General features: G+C 50.8%; 1 protein-coding gene across 1 annotated transcript in view; it reads left to right on the top strand.

Annotated features, from left to right (window-relative positions):
• NUP160 (nucleoporin 160) overlaps positions 1-18,248 on the top strand; it is a gene marked incomplete at its 5' end in the record, with an annotated part of 26,537 nt that extends 8,289 nt beyond the window's left edge. The window contains 27 exons of the mRNA XM_014309286.2: positions 135-219; positions 451-519; positions 1,150-1,233; positions 1,678-1,848; positions 1,933-2,032; positions 3,174-3,339; positions 3,888-4,003; positions 4,111-4,271; positions 5,379-5,512; positions 5,784-5,854; positions 7,335-7,494; positions 7,950-8,019; positions 10,715-10,813; positions 11,059-11,178; positions 11,850-11,945; positions 12,040-12,134; positions 12,767-12,863; positions 12,953-13,058; positions 13,175-13,335; positions 13,887-13,947; positions 15,046-15,156; positions 16,134-16,257; positions 16,460-16,561; positions 16,792-16,933; positions 17,502-17,627; positions 17,702-17,806; positions 17,886-18,248. Coding sequence (XP_014164761.2) covers positions 135-219; positions 451-519; positions 1,150-1,233; positions 1,678-1,848; positions 1,933-2,032; positions 3,174-3,339; positions 3,888-4,003; positions 4,111-4,271; positions 5,379-5,512; positions 5,784-5,854; positions 7,335-7,494; positions 7,950-8,019; positions 10,715-10,813; positions 11,059-11,178; positions 11,850-11,945; positions 12,040-12,134; positions 12,767-12,863; positions 12,953-13,058; positions 13,175-13,335; positions 13,887-13,947; positions 15,046-15,156; positions 16,134-16,257; positions 16,460-16,561; positions 16,792-16,933; positions 17,502-17,627; positions 17,702-17,806; positions 17,886-17,972 — 3,019 coding nt within the window. The remainder of the gene's footprint in view (positions 1-134; positions 220-450; positions 520-1,149; positions 1,234-1,677; positions 1,849-1,932; positions 2,033-3,173; positions 3,340-3,887; positions 4,004-4,110; positions 4,272-5,378; positions 5,513-5,783; positions 5,855-7,334; positions 7,495-7,949; positions 8,020-10,714; positions 10,814-11,058; positions 11,179-11,849; positions 11,946-12,039; positions 12,135-12,766; positions 12,864-12,952; positions 13,059-13,174; positions 13,336-13,886; positions 13,948-15,045; positions 15,157-16,133; positions 16,258-16,459; positions 16,562-16,791; positions 16,934-17,501; positions 17,628-17,701; positions 17,807-17,885) is intronic.
• Between the last annotated feature and the right edge of the window lie 363 nt (positions 18,249-18,611).

Here is an 18,611-nt window from a genome sequence, read left to right as displayed (position 1 = left end):
CTCTCCTGCCAAAATCTGTCCCTTGTCACTGCACAAACCTCCTTTTCCACACCCAGAAGGCTGTTTTTGCTGATGAAAGCCACAGGTTTGGTTCAGGTGGATGCCAAGTTGATTCCAGGTTTGTTTCCTTGCAGGAATGTTGCGGGCCAGTGGAACCAGGTGTTTGTGCAGCCACTCCCTGAGGAGGAGGTGACAGTCCGGCAGGATCAGGATCCCAGGGTGAGTCAGCTGTAGAACAGCACCAAAAACAACGAGGTCACTCAGGAGAGAGAATGGGAATAAACAAAGGCAGGAGTGTGCAGGAAGCCATTTTTGATCCCAGGCTGGAGTAGGGTGTGGATAGAAATGCAGATCCAGGGGATGATGTTGATAATGGGAGGGAAGACCAGAAACAGCAGCTTAAGTGTTCTCCTCATCCTTGAGCTTCCTGAAGTCACGATCTTTTTGCAGGAAATCTACTTGGAATATCTCTTCATGCCAGGCCGGTTCACTAATGCAGCTATCCAGAAGGCTTTGCAGGTAAGTGAGAGGGGAATTTGGGATGCTCTCTGTTCTCATCATCTTCCTGGCCCTTTAGATGTGAGGCAGCAGGATTCCTTGGAGCTCTTGCCAGGCCTGTTTTCATGGGGAATCCCTGGAGTGAGTTGGTAGCTGCTGGGCTGTGCTGCAGCTGCTGTGTGCCCACAGCTGGAGACGGAACCTGGAATCCAGATAATTGGTTTTTTCCCCCTTGGATAGCACAGCAAGTTGATGAGCTTGTTTTTCATTCCTGCCGATGTAGCGAGGAGAATGGGGACTCAGCGCCCTGTGGTGCTGTTTGTCAGGATGTGTCATGGAATTACTAAGGTCAGAAAAGCTCTCTGAGATGGTGGAATCTGACAGTTCCCTCCAGCACTGCCAAGACCACCACTAACCCATCTCCCCAAATGCCATATCACCGGGATTTTAAATCTCTTGAGGTGTGGTGGTTGCACACTGCCACACATTCATGTATCCCAAATTTAGCGTCCAGACCTTTTTTTTAACACTTCCATCCCACAAAGTGCTGGCTGATGCTCTTGTCCTGCTTTACCTCACTGAGTGCTGCTTGAACCTTTGCTGAGACTTTTATTTTGCCTTAAAATCCAAGTTTCTTGTGCTGCTTTGCAGATCTTTTCTCAAGGAACTGAGCGGCACATGGATCTGACGTGGGATGAGTTAAGGAAAGAGGTCACCTTAGCTGTGGAAAATGAGGTGAGATGGATTTTCCTTCCAGGATATTGTGTTGTACGTGGTATCATGATATTTTAGATTCCAGGTGACCCTGCACCTCAGTTTATCCTTTTTTTCTCCAAAGGGAATGATGTAACTTTTCAAAAAGTACAAGTCTTCATCCTTCCTGCCTGGGATTTCCTTTCCCTCTTGTTTTTTTGGAATCCTGGCTGTTCTGCCTCTGCTCCCTGTATGCACTTTGGTCACCCATCACATGGTGCCCAGACCACCACCTTGCAGAGCAGTTGCTCATCATTTTGGAAGAGAATCCAAAATAGAGGGATTATCTTCCAAATAATCCAAATAATAATTATTAGGAGACCTACCTGAGAGATCCCTCAGTTCTTTTTGGGTCTGAATTCCCTTGTTTTATCCTGCTCTTATTTTACTTGGCATTTCCTGATTCCCTTGTTTTGCCCCCACCAGTTCCAGGGCAGTGTGACAGAATGCGAGTGCTCCCCAGAGGAGTTCTGGCAGCTGCAGGTGGAATTCTGGTCCAAGTTCTATGCCTGCTGCCTGCAGTACCAGGAAGCTCTTTCCCGGCCTCTGGCCTTGCACCTGAACCCCTACACCAGCATGGTGTGCCTGCTAAAGAAGGTGAGGCTGGGTGGTGGTGAGATTCCCTGAACAAGTTTCTCCAGAAGATTTGGGAAGCTCAAGGACTTTCTCCTCACCTTTCAGGGCTCCATGTCCTTCCTTGTGCCCTGCTCCTTGGTTGATCATCTCTATCTCCTCTCCAATGAGCACCTCCTGACTGAGGATGATGCTGCCATCTTTGAAGGTGAGAATACATGGAGTTTCTTCCCTCCTGTCAGAGATGTGGGAGCTTCCATAGAGATCCCTTGAAGAACTCCTGATCTTGCATGGAGATAGTTGGGTTTTTTTTTGGTTTTGCAGGGGTACTTATTTTGTGAAATTTGCCATCATGCTCACACCAGCAATTAGAAAATAGTGTCAAGGCTGCCAGTAGAGTAATGGAATTGTTTGGGTTGGGTGAAATTCTTCCCTGTGAGGGTGGGGATGCCCTGGCACAGGTGCCCAGAGAAGCTGTGGCTGCCCCATCCTTGGGAGTGTCCAGTGCCAGGTTGGACAGGGTTTGGAGCAGTCTGGGATAGTGGAAAGTGTCCCTGCCCATGGCAGGGGGTGGGACTGGATGGGCTTTAAGGTCCATTGCAACCCAAATCATTCCAGGGTTTATGAAATGTTTTCACATCAGCTGTGGAGAGGGGCCGTGCTGTTCCTTGTCTCCAGGAAGTGAATGCCAGAGTATGGAAAACATGTCATTAATATTGTCACCACAGTGCCCTCTGTGCTTTGCTGGCCCTGAAATGCCGTTTCACTAAGAAAAAGGCAATGGAAAATGTTACCTAAGCTCCACTTTCATGCTTGAGTGATTTTTATATATTTTTATAAAGTGGGATCGTCATCTGTTTGGTTGAGCTTGTTGTGGAGCAGAGGGAAGGAAAGCTGGGGCCTGAGCTGGATTGGGAGCCTCAGCAGGAGCCCCAGCAGTTCCTTCCCTGGCTGTTTTAAACAGTCACGGTCTCAAAAAATGGGATTTAATTTAAAATCTGACCCATAAAAGATTGCAGAGCTGAGCTGAGCCATTTTCTTCAGGATATATTTTTTTGCACTGCTTATTTTCTTTCAACCTGTGGCTGGAAAAAATCCCTTGGAGGGAATTTAATTTTTTTATTGTTGCATCATTTTTTATTTTCTGAATAATAAAGCCCAAATCTTTCCCTTGTTGACTCCTGAGCTTTAATTCAGCCTCATTGTTATTGGGGAAGGTTTGGCATAGGGAACTGGGACCTGTCTGCTGTTACTGGTGATAGGAGCTGAACTAACTGGCTTTTGCATGGTCTTCCCACCTTCCCTTGGAAATCTCTTGGAAAATACACAGTTAGATTCTTTCATTGCAGATTTGGAGATGTCTCGTGATGTTGTCTGTCTTGTCCAGTGCCTTCGCCTGATTGGAGAATCAATTTCTATGGAAATGGCATTCATCATGGAAATGGCTTGCTCCCGCCTCCAGCCTCCAGAAAAGGCTGCAGAGCAGATCCTGGAGGACTTGATAGCTAATGACACGTAAGGAGATGTGTTTTCCAGAAGCTTCTCAGAGTGGCTGAGCTGGGATTGTCCAGAGCTGTCCCTGCCTGTCATCCAAGGGCGTTTGAGATGTGTGGGCTCCTTGCCCTGTGCTGCAGGAGGCTTTTCCAGGCATGGGGGACCAGGGCTTGGAGTTGTTAGCAGGGTCTTCTTTCCACAACCCGGAGAGCAGAAAAGGCACAAATTCCCTTTAGGTGTGAAAAGAGGTGCCTGGAGACAGAAGGGAGAGGTCAGAGCCTTGGTCAAACCTTGTGGTCCTGTGCGGTTCCTGTGCTAACAGTAATTGTTTCCTTGTGGAATGCCAGCTATCTGGCTGTTATTTCCTGGTAGCCTGAGGGAGTGGAATAAATAGACTGGTTCCTGCAGGCGCTGTAATAAAACTCACAAGCTAGCCAAAGATTCCAGTTAGGAATGTCCAGGCTGATCAGATACTGATCCTCACTGGAAGGGAGTGTAAGGGAGCCCTCTTCAGTTGGAACCTCAGCTTGCTGTTCATCATGATGATGAGGATCTTTTTGATGTTGCAGGGAAAATGTGATGGAGGATATCCACAGCAAACTGCAGGAGATCAGGAACCCCATCCATGCCATTGGATTGCTCATCCGAGAGATGGACTACGAGACAGACACTGACATGGAAAGAGGTGAAAGCACTTCACCAGCTTCTGGGAAACGCTAGGAAGTGTCCTTTATCCTGGGAATGGTTCCTGCCTGTGTGGCTCCTGCCTCAGCTGGGTGGTTTTCCCCTCAGCTCCTCACCTGGCGCTGCGCATGAGCCTGTCCCAGCTGTTCGGCAGCAGCACCGCGGCGCACGTGGTGTGCGGGGGGGTGGCCAAGATCTGCACCGTCCGCTTCCTCCTCTGCCGGGACCTGCTCATCCTCCAGCAGCTCCTGCTGCGCCTCGGGGATCCCGTGAGTACAGCTCCTGGCGCTTGGGAGTCCTGTGGGCTTCTGGTGCAGGGCGGAGCTCTGTCTCTTCCCACAAGGCTGTTGGAATAGCCCGAGGCTTGGGCAGGTCCTGCTCTCTCCTCCAGCTCCTTTTGTCTTCCTGAGCAAAGCAGCCTAATTCCCTTTATTCCTCTGTGAACATCCAGGAAGCAGGAAGCCAAGCTGTATTTGTGGGAGAAGGGCATGGATTCCAGCCTCCTGTGTGAATGAGCACACATGCAGCTCTTCCAGCTGTCCCCTGTCCCTCTCCCAGCAGTGATGGCAGCTCTGTTCTTTGGCAGCATGCTCCAATGTTGCAGTTTCATCCCCTTGGAAGCTGCTCCAGCCAGAGCAAACAATCCCCACGAGAGTAGCTGTGTTTGGAATGGTGGGATGGACTGGTCTGGGTCTGTTTCACCAGGCCTGAGGCCACGTGAGGCAAGGTGCTGCTGCTTTGGATGGACACAGCGACACAGAACAAGTCCCCAGACAAGGACAGCCTTGTTTAAACCAATATTATTTGCTTAGAAATAGCCAGGAGTTTCCTGGTTGAAAATAAATCCCTTTTTCCTGGGTGGGGTTATCCTGGTAGCATTTAAGGTGCATTGCAAGGTGCCCTCTGGAGCAGGGCTCTCCCAGACCATGAGGCATGTGACCTGCTGCTTTCCCACCTTGATGTACCTGTGTCCTTCAAAAGCTCAGATTGTTTCATCTGCTGTGACTCTTTGCTGGAGCTTATGGAGACCCTGAGGTGATCTCTGCAGCAAAGCCATGATTTCAGTCTCAGGGACAACAATCCTGGAATGCTTTGGATTGGAAGGAACCTTAAAGACTGTTTAATTCCAAGCCCCTCACATGGGCAGGGGCACTTGCACTAGGCCAGGTTTCTCCAAACACCTTCCAATCTGATCTTGAACACTTCCAGAAGGGGGTCAAGAGTCCTGCTGGTTCCCTGGGAGGGCTGAGTTCCTGCCATGCTGTTGAGCACCTTGCTGTTTGCAGAAGGGACAAGCTGGGCCTGACACAAACTTCTCTGGTTGCCCTTGCCCTGCTGTTGCTTCAAGTGTGCCAAGCTCTGGGCTTTCCTTGCAGATGGTTTTGGGAGGGGGACAGCTCTTCCAGTCCCAGCAGGACTTGCTGCACCGCACCTCTCCCCTGCTGCTGTCCTACTTCCTGATCCGGTGGGCGAGCCAGCGCCTGGCCTCTGACGTCCCTGTGGACACGCTGTGAGTCTCTACCTGACCTGGCTTTGGGTCCTCCTTAATCCACCTGAAATGCCCTTCCTGGCGTGGAAAGCAGGTGGTTGCTGTGGGAATATCACTCCAGGAGCACTGGGGAGGGTTTTTTTCCCTTCCATGTTCTGAGCTGACTCTGCCTTGTGCTAAATCTGCCCTGTGAGGCCTCGCTGTTCTGTGCTCTGTAGGAGTTGAACAATGAGCACAGTTAGAGCGGGAGGCGTTTTGTTGTCTCTTCACTGATGGCTCCTTTCTTCCCTAGGGAATCTAATCTGCAGCATCTCTCCGTGTTGGAGTTAGCAGACACCACGGCTCTGACACCACACAAACTGGGTAAGGTGTCCACGGATCATCAACTCTCCCTTTCTGTTATTTAAGCCTGACTCTGCCACCTAAGGGAAGTGCTTTATGCAGGGAGCTAATGGACTGTGTGGTTGAATGACCCTGCTTTAAGTGGGGATGTTTGTCAGGCTGTCCACAAAAAAAAAAATAAACAAAGCAACAACAAAGGATCTTAGAGCGCAGAACTCAGATTTTACTCTCAGCCTGAGAAGGATGGGAATGCCTCACTGAGCCAAAAATTTGTCATTCTAACCCTGGCAGCATCACCCAAACTTACCCCTCATGTACTTCACAGTGGCTGTGGTAGCTCAGACCAGGTCTGTCACAGAATCCTGGAATGGCTTGGGTTGGAAGGACCTTAAAGCTCATCCAGTTCCACCCCCTGCCATGGCAGAGACACCTTCCACTAGCTGGAGTTGCTTAGAGCAACCTGCTCCATCCAACCTGTCCTGCTCTCCAGCCTTTACCCTACAGCAACCAAGAGCAACAGCTTAGGGGGAAGCATGAAAATGTAGAAGTACTTGCTCCAAACATGTTTAAAAATATGGAAATACCTCCCCAAAACACTGAAGCTGGTATTTGGTTCATGTCTTTTATGTTCTGCTGCAAAGATGTAACTTTTGGGTTAGTTTTTTTATTGGGAGAATATAATGCTGCTTAATTAAGGAAGTGTGGGCCTTGAAGTGGTTCCAGAGGGAGGAGGTGAACAGGGATGGGAAGGAAACATGCAGGTAAGAGCCTGCTGTGACTAGTCAGCACTTAGAGGCTGAGATACTTCAGAGGGAGCTGGGGGAATCTGGGACAAACAGGCAGCAGTGCCACGTGTGAGCTGGGAAAGAGCTTCCTCCACTTTCTGACACTGGTGATCTTCAGAGCCTGAGCTCTCCCTGATGGAGAGTCTGGGTGCAGGAGGCAGCTGGAAATGTCAGGGAAGTTGAAAACATCCTTTGTGTGTGCTGGTGTCGTGGGTTATTTCTTGGCTGGCTTGTGAGGAAAGTCCTGTTTGGCCACTGTTCTTTGGGGAGAAATATGTGAAGCATAGGGAAGGAGGTGGCAGCTCAGGGAGAGGCGTTGGGAACAGTCATTAAGGGGGGATTTTTGGGGTGCTGGAATGAGGAGGGAGGGAATGGAACAGCCAGCTCAGCACTCCCTCAGCTCTGTCATGCTGGAAAGCTGCAGCTGGGCTGGGAATAACAAGTGGAGAGGGAGCAGAGCCCTTTTTTTGTGTGTTTTAATTGAGCTGTGGTTAATAAACACTGCAGGATGGGGCACTTTGATCTCCTGCTGCTCCCTCTGACTTAACCAGACGGCAGGAGAAATCCAAAACCAACAAGTTGGAGTGTGGAACGTGCTTTTGGTTTGCCCTGGCTTAATCTGTGCTGTTTGGGCTGATGAGCACAGGACAGGGTGGAAAACCTGGGATCTCTACTGCAGGCTCTCTACTCACTGTTCCTTTAATTTCTGCTTTTAGTATCCGGCCCTCAAACAATTGTGGAGCTCTTCTTTCAGGAAGTGGCCAGAAAACACATCATATCCCGACTCTTCCTGCAACCAAACACCTCTTTGGCTGAGACAAGTTTGAACTGGCCCCACCTTATCACCTCAATAGTGACTGATTTTCTGCCTCTGCTGTATCCTTGGCTGTGAATCCATTGCCACTGAGCCTCCTGCCATTCCAAAATCAGTTTTCCACCTCCAAATTTCCAAGACAAACCTCCTGAAGGAGTGATGTTGTTGGCATTAATGGGATTTGTGGGTATTTTAAGATTTCACAGATTTCATCCTGTTTAGGTGCATGGTAAAGGATTTGAGTTTTTGACTTTAAGCCCCTAAGCTCTCACTACTTGACTTGGTGGGGTGGGATGCTGGGGGATTTGGAAGGGTAGCAGGAGTTGGGGATTAGATGTACTGGTGATTTTGTTCTAATATGGATAAATCTTATTACAGAATAATGACTTGTATAAAGAGCAGCTTAATCTTCTCTCCTTTCCCCCCACAAACGGGGCATGAGAGGCATGTTGGCTTCCAGACTAGTTCTCCAAGCTCTCCAGACTGGATTCTCCTATGTTCCTTAACCTCTGCTCAGATGGCCCAGCAATCCCAGCTTCCTCTTCCCAGAGTGCCTGATGGGGAGCTGTCAGTACACCCAGCTCCAGGTGAGTGCATCGTGCCAGCCCTCTCACAGGTGCTGGAAAACTCCCTGAAACATCATCCTTCCAAGTGCTGGAGTTCTGCTTTCCCCTGGAATGGTTTGGGTTGGAAGGGACTTCAGAGCTCATTCAGTTCCATCTCCTGCCATGGACTGTCCAGTCCACTATCCCAGGTTGCTCCAAGCCCTGTCCACCCTGGCCTTGGACATTTCCAGGGATGGGGCAGCCACAGCTTCTCTGAGCAACCTGTGCCAGGCTGTCCCCACTCTCACAGGGAAGAATTTTTTCCCAATATCCAGTGTAAATTTCCCCTGTTTTAGTTTAAAACCACCACCCCTAATCACTGTTCTCTGAGCTGAGACGATGCCACAGAGTGTTTGATGGGGAGTGATTTAAGATTGTGAAATCCCAGAACAGTTTGGGTTGGAAAGGACCTTAAAGCTCGTCTCATTCCACTCCCCTGCCATGGGGGAATCATCTTCTGCGTTTTCTCTTTCATCTGTTTTCAAGAGCATCCAGATACTCAGGTTTATGCTATTCCCTTTCCATGGAGGAGTTTATTCTCCCAGGGCTTGTCTGGCTGGGTGACACCGCACTCCTGAAACATCTTTGCAGAGCCTGTTTAAATATCCCAGCAATCCTAGAGCTTGTTGGCTGCTGGTGTGCCCACAGCCTTTCCTGTACCTCCTCTGCTCGTGATTGCCCATGGGACCTGGGTTCAGAAGGATTTCTTCAGCCCAGAAAGGACTAATTTATTTCTTAAATGTCCCTATTATTAAAAAAACAGTGTGAGAAACACCTGTCATCATTCCATCTCTGGCTGCTCCTGGCATCCCAGTAGCAGGGATGGTGAACTCCTGATTTCCAGGGGTTTTGGACTTCTGTATTTCAGGTCACTGTTCCTCCACCTTTCTCCCTGTGCGCTTGGCAGCTGGAGTTGCTTGTGCTTGAGTTCTGACCCGCACAATTCCTTGTCTGCAGCTCCACGTGATGTGCAGCTTTATCCCTGTCTGGGCATTCCTGGAGGCAGCAGGCCAGGCAGGCTGTTAGTGACCTGTTTTTCAGCAGAACCTTTTATCCTCCCAGCCCCTCATACCTGGGGGCTGAATTACTTCCTTTTGTGCTGCTGCTGAGAAGAATTGAGAGAAGAATTTCAATTCTTCAGAGCTTTTGAGCCAGGAAATGCCAAGATTGGAGCAGCATCGTTCTCCCTCCTGGCATATGTGCAGGCTTTGAATCTCCTCGCATTTCTTTCGCCTCACTGGTGTCTCCTCCAGGCTTTTATCTTTGCAGAGCCCAGCTCCTCCTCCTCCCCACTGCCTTCTGTTCCTCTCCCTGATCCCAGTCGGTCACGGAAACTTGGATTAAGTGCCTTGACCCCAGGGAGATAACAGCAGCTTTGCTGTGAGCATGGTGACCCAAACTGGGGGGGGGTACAGGAGGCTCCTTGCAAGGAGCAGACGGGCACAGGGGCAGTCTGGTGACAGAGCAGAGGGCTGGGACATGGGCCAAAGCTCTCCATGTTGCTCATTGTGTGTGACAAGCTGGAGCAGGATTTATCCCTTGTAGCTGCTAATCCAGGGAGTGAATCCAGGCTCCGGATACGTCACCACGTGGTTTTGAGAGGACTCATGGCCAGGAAAGGTGAGGCAAGAGGTGCTGGTGGTTTGTGCACCTGTAGAGGTGACTTGACTTCCAAGTCCTGGTTTCTCTTCCCAATTTCTGCTGAGTCCCATGGCCCTGCTAGCAGGACATGGCTGTTTCTCAGAGGATGACGAGGATGCTGTGCTGGCACAGACCCAGGCTGGGTCATCTCGCTTTGTCTGTGCCCTCAGTGCCATCGGCACTCCCTCCCATATGCTGTAATCCATGTGCTTCCTTGGCTGCTGGCCCTCTCCTGCACAGGTATTCCCCTTCTAGCACCTGCCCTGCCCATTGTACTGCAGCTTTAGCTCTGCCCTCCACGTTCTGTCCACATCTCCCCTGCGGTTCCCTGCAACAGGGTGTAGGAAGAATCCTGTCTGATTTTTGGGTATGCTGGGAGCTGTTTCTGAGGTGCTTCACACAGACACTGGAGCTGTTTCAAGCAGTTTTTCCCCAGGAGCATGTGGGGGATATCTCCCCCTTACAGGGCTGGAGCAGCTCTGGGAACATTCAGCCCTGAGAAGAGAAGACTCCAGGGTCTCCTGGGAACCTCTTCCAGTGCCTAAAGGGGCTCCTAGAGAGCTGGAGAGGGGCTTTGGACAAGGACCTGGACTGACAGGATAGGGGGAATGGCTTCCTACTGAAAGAGAGCAGGGCTAGATGGGGTGCTGGAAAAAATTGTTCCTTGTAGGGGAGCTGAGGCCCTGGCATAGCCTGCCCAAAGAAGCTGTGGCTGCCTTGTGCCTGGAAGAGTCCAGGGCCAGGCTGGACAAGGCATGGAGCATCCTGGTCTAGTGGAAGGTGTCCTTGCCTTTCACAGGGATGTGGGGCTGGATGGGCTTAAACGATCCCTTCCAACCCACATATTTCCAGAATTTCATGATCAGTGCATCCAAGGGACTTTGGGGCTGGAAAGACCAGCCCTCGAGCTGAAGAAGCAGGACTTGTCTGAGCACAGTAGCTGAAGGAACCACCAAAATGTTGCTGGTCCTGACTGCCTGCAGATCACAAGTGAGTGCTGGCCTGAATCCAAGCTGCCATTCCTTCTCTCCTGTAGGAATACATCCGACTGCTGCAGCCCTGGTGCCACGTGAACATGGGCTCCTGCTGCTTCATGATGGGCAGGTGCTACCTTGTCATGGGGGAAGGGCACAAGGTGAGGCCTTCCCTCATCTCCTTCCCAGGGTCTGGGACCTTTTCCCTTGGGAGGGGGAGGTGCACAGGAAGCATCCTTCCCAAGCTCTGCCTCCTTCGGGAAGGGATGGGATTGGAGCAGCATAGTGCAATCTGCTCTTGGGAAGATCTCACAAGCTTGGGACAGGCAGTGTTGTCCCCTCACCTGTACAGCAGGTCAATCAGTCACCTGAGGGGATAGTGAGCTGATTCCAGGTCTGTTTCCAGGCTTTGGATTGCTTCTGCCAAGCTGCCTCTGAGGTGGGAAGAGAGGAGTTCCTAGACAGGCTGATCCAGCCTGAGGAGGGTGAGGTGGTCTCCACACCACGCCTGCAGTACTACAACAAGGTACAGGGCTGAGCAGCTAAACTGGCACCAAGTCCTCCCACACTGGAGAGGGAATTCCTCCTCCATCCCTGCCTTTGTGGGAAGTGACTTGAGCCTCAGAAAACTTAGCTTTTGGAATGTGGAATGTGTACTTTCTTTACTTTGTTTGGGGGTAATGACAAGCTGAGTATGTGAAATTTAGGTACTTTCCACCTATTGGTTTCCTGATAGCTGAGGACTTGGTTATCCAGCAGAAAAAGGCAGGATGAGATCCAGCTGCTGGAAGCAGAAGCCAGGCATGTCCAGGCTCGATGTAAGATGCTGCCTAAGGCAAGGGTTACTAAGCTCTGAGGCAAATTAAAATGAGTATGTTTAAACTGAGATAGGATCTATCTTCTGCATAATGCTGTGGTTCAGGCAGGCTGCAAGCTGGAGCTGGGCTCTTGGTGAGGGATTCCCTGGATTTAGGATCCAGAAAACTAGTCATTAATGCTTGAAATGCTTCAAAAATCTCCCATGTACAGAGGTGAATCCTCCAGAGAAGCTATAACCTGGTCCTGTTGTGCTGGGGTTTCATCCAGATCCCTGCTTTTTACCCAAATATTCCCCTTTAAAATCTAACCCCTTAAATATCTTTAGGGGCAGGAACAGCTCCTAAAATAAAAACAACAACAAACCCTCCTGCCTTCCAGGTCCTTCGCTTGTTGGAGATGCTGGGTCTGCCAGAGCTGGTCATCGAGCTGGCCACCCTGGCCATCATGGAATCAGCAGATGACTGGAGAAGCCAGGTACAGCCACTTCTTTCCCAGCAAGCCATTTCTTCAGGAACCTCTTCCACAGGAATTTCTTGCTGGGTTTATAACTGATTTGTGCTGTTTTCAGGCTACTTTGAGGACCTGCATCTTCAAACATCACTTGGATTTGGGGCACAACAGTGAAGCCTATGTAGCCTTAACACAAAACCCGGATCCAGGCAGGTAGGTGACAGGCTTATGCCTTTGTTGTGGAGGTCCATGGTCCCATTTTTCCAAGAAACTGAAGGGAAAATGACACTTTATGACTAATGACTGCAGTGTTAAGTTAATCTGTAGAGGTGGCTTTAAAAATGTAGAGTTCATTTTTGGGTGTTCATCTGAAGGACACCTGGGATTGGCACCCTCTCAAAAGAGGAAAATGGACGGAAGAAAAACAGGGAAGAGACTGAAGGATCATGTGTGTAGCATTCTATGTTTAAAAGCTGTAGGAGCCTAGTTGATTTTGCTTAATAAAAAGATTTAGTGTTGAGTTTTCAGTTTGGTAAGTGAACTGGCTAGGGAAAGCTTTATCCTAGCAGAGAAAAATACTGTAATAACGGGGAGAAGTAGGAATGCTTTTTAACTAATTGAGGGAGGGAGACTGCCCTCCTGAGAGGCCTTTCCAGAGGATCTCTGTTTCCAGTACAGGAGAAACTTGAAGGTTTAAATTTGTTCTAAGCCAGGAGAAAAACCTGCAGAGCTCATCTGGAAGCAGGAGCTTGTCACAAAGTGGTTGTTTGTGACTTCAATCCTGTGTTTGTTCCTGCTCCTGGGTTTATTCCTGCTCCTCCAAAGGGTTGTGCTTCCCTCTGCAGGCAGCTTGACTGCTTACGCCAGCTAGTGGTGGTTCTCTGCGAGCGATCCCAGCTCCAGGACCTGGTGGAGTTTCCTTACGTGAACCTGCACAATGAGGTAATCCTGCGCTGGGATCACAGCCTGGGTGGGGGCACAGCCCCCCTTTAAGGGGATTATGGACCCACTGGAGCCTCTGTGTGCTGCAGGTCGTTGGGATCATCGAGTCCCACGCTCGGGCCGTGGATCTGATGACTCACAACTACTACGAGCTGCTTTACGCCTTCCACGTGTATCGGCACAACTACCGGAAAGGTAAAGCTTGGGATGCACCTGTACCTGCCCACCTGCCTGGGACACCCTTTCCCTGCCCCTGCCAGCTGTGTGGCCTCTGTCCAGGCTGTTGGCTGATGACTTTTCCCTGTTTTCAGCTGGAACAGTGATGTTTGAGTACGGCATGCGGCTGGGCAGGGAGGTGCGGACGCTGCGGGGGCTCCAGAAGCAGGGCAATTGTTTCCTGGCTGCCATCAACTGCCTGCGGCTGATCCGCCCGGAATACGCCTGGATAGTGCAGCCAGCCTCTGGGGCTGTGGTAAGAACACTGAGCTTCCTGAAAAGGAGCTTCCAGAATCCTTTCTGATGGGAACAGAGACATTGGACTTCTTATCTGCTGCTTGTGACCAGCTGTCCTGCTCTGCTCATCAACCCCATCCATCACCCTTGTGCCATTCCCCCCCTTTTTAGGGCAGGGGGAAAGTGGGATAGCTGTTGGGAATGGGCTGGTGGATAGGTATGGGAGTACATCACCTTATGCTGAAGACAGCAGATGTTTTGGGGAGTGTGAACAGCTGGAATACCAGTCATACCAGTTCAGAAGAGAGTAAGTGTTGTGTTTCAAATCCCAGGGGTTGTGTTTCAAATCCCAGTCAGGACTCAGGGAGGTGGTGGCTGCAGCTTGGTCATCTGATTCTGATGTTCCTGACAGCCCAGGATAAAATAGCCTGAATTCCCAAGGGACTGCACAGCTTCCCTGGTCCAAATCAAGGCTTGAATTGGAGAGCTCTTGTTGGGATTTATTCTATCAGTGATTTATCCTTCAGAAACCAGGTGGATAAAAATCCTCTTTCTGCTTTTTCCTGCAAGTACGAGCGCCCAGGAGCGTCCCCGAAGAGGAGCCACGATGGCGAGTGCATGGCTGTTCCCAGTAAGTGCCCAGTCCTGGTCCTTTCCATGCCTCTGGAGTTTCCACAGCCTCTCTGCAGCTCCCATGGGAGCTGGGACATGGCTCAGGGCAGCTCCTGCCTCCACCAGATCAATGATGTGTGGGATTTTAAGGTCATTAACTCTCCCAGTGTCTCCCAGCAACATGCTGCCACTATTCCCCAAGGAATACAGCAATTGCCCCAAGGGAACAGCTATTCCCCAAGGAGCTCCTGTGCCTGCTTCTAACAGCTTGATGCCTTGACAGCACTTTTTTTTTCAGTGGAAGTAACTTGTAATTTAAAACAAAACCAGCTTTTTGAGGCAATTTCTAGTTTTTCAAGGCTGTTTATGCCTTTGGAAATCCTGTTGGGAATAAGCTGTGCCTGTGTCTGCCACAGCCCAAGATGTGGGATCAGGTTATCCTCAGTGTTCCAGTAGGAAAATTTAAGGTCAGGTATTTTTAAACCTGCTTTTTCTGAAGAGGTTTTTTCTGTGGCGTGTGCCTGGCAGGCAAAGCAGCAGCTGTTCCCAAATATTATCTAACATCTGGAGGAGGAGGAGCAGGACAATGCTATCAAGGACATAAGCACAGTCAAGAGAGCAGGGAAGAGTCAGCAAATCCTAATCATTCCTTTGGTGCTTTTTGGGATAGAAATCCTCTTAGGATGGCAGAGGGGTGTAGAGATGCTTTAACAGGACTCCAGGGAGACCTCAGAGCCTCTTCAGTGCCTTAAGGTGTTCCAAGAGAGCTGGAGAGGGGCTTTGGACAAGGGATGGAGCACCAGGACAGGGGGGACTGGCTTCAGACTGACAGAGAGTGGGACTAGATGGAATGTTGGGAAGAAATTCTTCCCTGTGAAGGTGCTGAGGCCCTGGCACAAGTTGCCCAGAGAAGCTGTGGCTGCCCCATCCCTGGCAGTGTCCAAGGCCAGGTTGGACAGGGCTTGGAGCAACCTGGTCTAGAGGATGGTGTCTCTGCCCACAGAAGTGGATGAGTGTTAAGGTCCTTTCCAGCCCATTCTGTGATTCCATGACATTCTGCACAGTGCCCAAAGAGTCCTTTCTGAAGTACTGAGAGCCCAGTATCCATCTGTTCCAGGCACTCGCCAGATCGAGATCCTGGAGCTGGAGGATTTGGAGAGGGAGTGTCTGCTGGCACGGATCCGGCTCACCCTGGTGGAACACGATGTGTCGGCAGCAGCTGTGGCAGGTGAGGGGGCTGCAGCCACTGTCCTGTCCCAGAGGCAAACCCAGAAGCTGCCAGGAACCATCAAATTCCCATCACTACCATGAAATCCAGCCACTGACTTCAGCAGGGTCTGAGATGCACGTCAGGAGAACCAATTTTAAGTTTTCCACCTTTTTTTTTGGCTTTTTCAAGCTCTGGTGGTCTGCAGTGGGGGTGGGATGAGCTTCTTATTTGGGACAAAAAAGGTATTTTGGAAATAATGGAAGCAAAGAATTATTAAGGCTGGAAAAGACCGTCAAGATCATTAAATTCAACCTTTTTAATTGATGTATAATTTATTTTCCTGGACATTCCTGCTTCATGGAACAGTGTTAAAAAGTTGTGAAAGTTGTTCCTTTCTGGGAAGCAGGAAGGTGTAGCTCTCCCACCTGGAGTATTTTAGTATCTCTGGTACAAGTTACACAACATGTCCACATCTTTCCCCTCTAAATGTCAGGAGGAGGTGACTTCCCAGTGTGGGATTGCAGGGAAAGGATGGAACAGCTGCTTTGAGGGCAGAGTGGTGACGCAGGGAGCCGAGTGCCACAGTTTCTGTGCTGCCAGAATATGCTTGGATGCTGGCCTGTGATGAGGCTGTCCTCTCTCTAACCTCAATGATCTTGGGGATCTGCTCCCAACATTAACAATTCAGTGATTCTAAGCAGCAGCATTTCCCTATCATGTATTGCTACCTGTGTCCCTCTCCAGCTGGTGCTCCATCAGGGACAGCTCTGTGGGTCACAGCTTCTCTGTCCAGTCCCTTCAGGGGTAGCTGCTGGGCTCATGGGATGCTCTAGAGGCCAGGAAAGCCTCCAGCCATGGATTGAGGAGTACTGCTGCAGGGTGTTGGAGGCTGCTGGCACCCTGCTGCTGCATCTCTCAATGAGTAACACAGGGCGAGGCCTGGTGAGCGCTGGGGTGTTACTGGGGAGGCTTTACCTGCTCTTCCTCCCCTTCAGGCAACTCCACACCTGAGGAAACGGTGTCTCTGCTGGTCCGGGCCGGGCTCTTCGACTCAGCCATCACCCTGTGCCAAACCTTCAAGCTGCCCTTGACGCCCATCTTTGAGGGCCTGACCTTCAAGTACGTCCGGTGCCCTCCCACCTCAGGGGACACAGGGCTGGAGGGATGCAGGGGCTTGGGTGTGGAACTTGCCCAAGAGCCTTCTTTCCCTGGCAGTCCAGCTGGGTTGTTTGTTGGGAATAGTCCTGTAAGGGACTTTGATGCCGGTGGGAAGGGGCTGGCTCTGGAGGGACCCACCTTCCCATGGCTTTTGGTCGTGCAGGTGCATCAAGCTCCAGCTGGGAGGGGAAGCAGCGCAGGCAAAGGCCTGGGACTGGCTGGCAGCAAACCAACTCTCAGCCCTGGTCACCACCAAGGAGTCCAGGTAGGTTTGTCTCCACAGTTTGGGAGGAGGAGGATGATCTGGAGACAGGAGCTCTGTGTAAATCCAGAGGGTCACAAGTCCTTAAAACTCCTAAGGTCAAAACTGTGGGCACAGGATGTGGGGGGAGCTGTGCTTCCACCCTGTCCCCACATCACCTGGAGCACACCATGGCCTTGCAGACGGGGCAGTAGCTGCTGGCACATGTTCCACTGGGAACTGTTTCCTTGCAGTGCCACAGATGAAGCCTGGAGGCTGCTGTCATCCTACTTGGAGCGTTACCCATCCCAGAACAGCCTGTACCATCGCTGCGTCATCAACAAGCTCCTGGCACATGGAATACCTCTGCCCAACTGGCTCATCAATAGCTACAAGGTGAGAACAGGGACACAGCTGTCCCCAGAGACCCCAAAATTTCAGGTTTCCCGGAGCTGCTGGATCACCCTCTCTCCAATGGACACCTGCCTGGTGCTCTGTGCCCAGTACCAAGGCTCAGAGCTGTGGTGGTGTTTGCAGGGATCCCAGGATGAGGGAAGAGATGAGAATGTTGACTTTATGTTTCAGAAGGTTTGATTTATTATTTTATGATTATATATTATATTAAAACTATACTAAAAGAATAGAAGAAAGGATTTTATTAGAAGGCTAGCTAAGAATAGAAGAGGAATGATAACAAGGGCTTGTGACTGACTGAGACAGTCTGGACAGCTGGACTTAGATTGGCTATTAATTAGAAACACCTAACCAAAGATCCACCTGTTGCATTCCACAGCAGCAGATAATCATTGTTTACATTTTGTTTTTGAGGTCTCTCAGCTTCTCAGGAGAAAAAATCCTAAGGAAAGGATTTTTCATAAAACATGTCTGTGACATACAGCAGGTTCTCTCAGCATGGTCCCAATCCTGGTCACATTCCCTGGCTGAGTTTCCCTCTTTCTGGCAGGAAGTGGATGCTGCTGAGCTGCTGCGCCTGTACCTGAACTATGATCTGCTGGAGGAGGCCGTGGATTTGGTCCTGGAGTATGTGGATGCTGTGCTGGGCAAAGGGCACCAGTACTTTGGGATCGAGGTGAGCTCACCCACTGTTGGGGTGTGGTGGGATGTTCCCTGGGGACATGATGTGAGGGTTTCTGTCCGTTCCAGGTCCCTCTGTCCCCAGCATCCCCCACGATGTGGCTTCCCTACCCTGCCATAGACCAGCTGCTGCAGGCGCTGCGGGAGAGCAGCGCCAGCGAGAACAGCGTCGTGGTGGGTACCAGGGTGGGGAATGGGGTGGGAGCGTGGTGGGACAGGGTGGGATCCCTCGTGACTCCTGCTTCTCTCCCAGCTCTATGAGAAGCTCAACGACAGGATGGAGGACTACCAGCAGAAGGTCAGCGTGGCCACCATGGAGCGCCTGTACTGCCGGCCCTAGTCCAGGTGACATCCCCAGAGTGTCACCATCCCCCACCCCACGGTGGTGGTTTTACCCATTGGTTTTCCATAAGGATCCGGTTCAGGGAGGTGGAGTGCTGAAGGGTGTGTCCCCTCACTGTCCCTTTTGTGGGCAGTGGGTGAGCAACAGAGCTGGGGTGTGTGGCCATGACACCCCCTTGCTCTCTGCCTCCTCCAGACATGGAACTGTTGGGAATTTCTTTTATTTATTGGTATGTTTTTGGATCAACTTTAATAAAATGGAAGTGTTATTTGAGGTGTGCATAAGGATATGGTGGGAAAAGTGGGGGCTGTGGTGCTCCTCTCCAGGGATCATCTCCATACTGCCCTGGTCCTAGGGCTGGGATATAGGGAAGGATGGAGCTATGTCTCTAGTGGGTATAGCTCAAGGGAGGTTCAAGGGGGGTATAGGATAATAAGGAGCTGTAGCGCCCAGGAAGAACTATAGGGTTGTGCTATAGGATAGCACGGGACTGCAGCCCTGGAGGGCAGGACGGGTCTCCGGGATAGGATGGGGCTCTAGGATCAAGGGCCAGGACCATGCTGTAGGGCAGGACGGAGCCGCGGGTCCGGGTGGAGCCATAACCGGTGGCTCCTCCCCATCCATAGGGAGCGCGCG

Source organism: Geospiza fortis, unplaced genomic scaffold (assembly GCF_000277835.1).
Source record: "Geospiza fortis unplaced genomic scaffold, GeoFor_1.0 scaffold450, whole genome shotgun sequence".
NCBI lineage: Eukaryota > Metazoa > Chordata > Aves > Passeriformes > Thraupidae > Geospiza > Geospiza fortis.
Note: the sequence above shows the minus strand (reverse complement) of the source record. Positions and strands in the feature narration are given on the sequence as shown.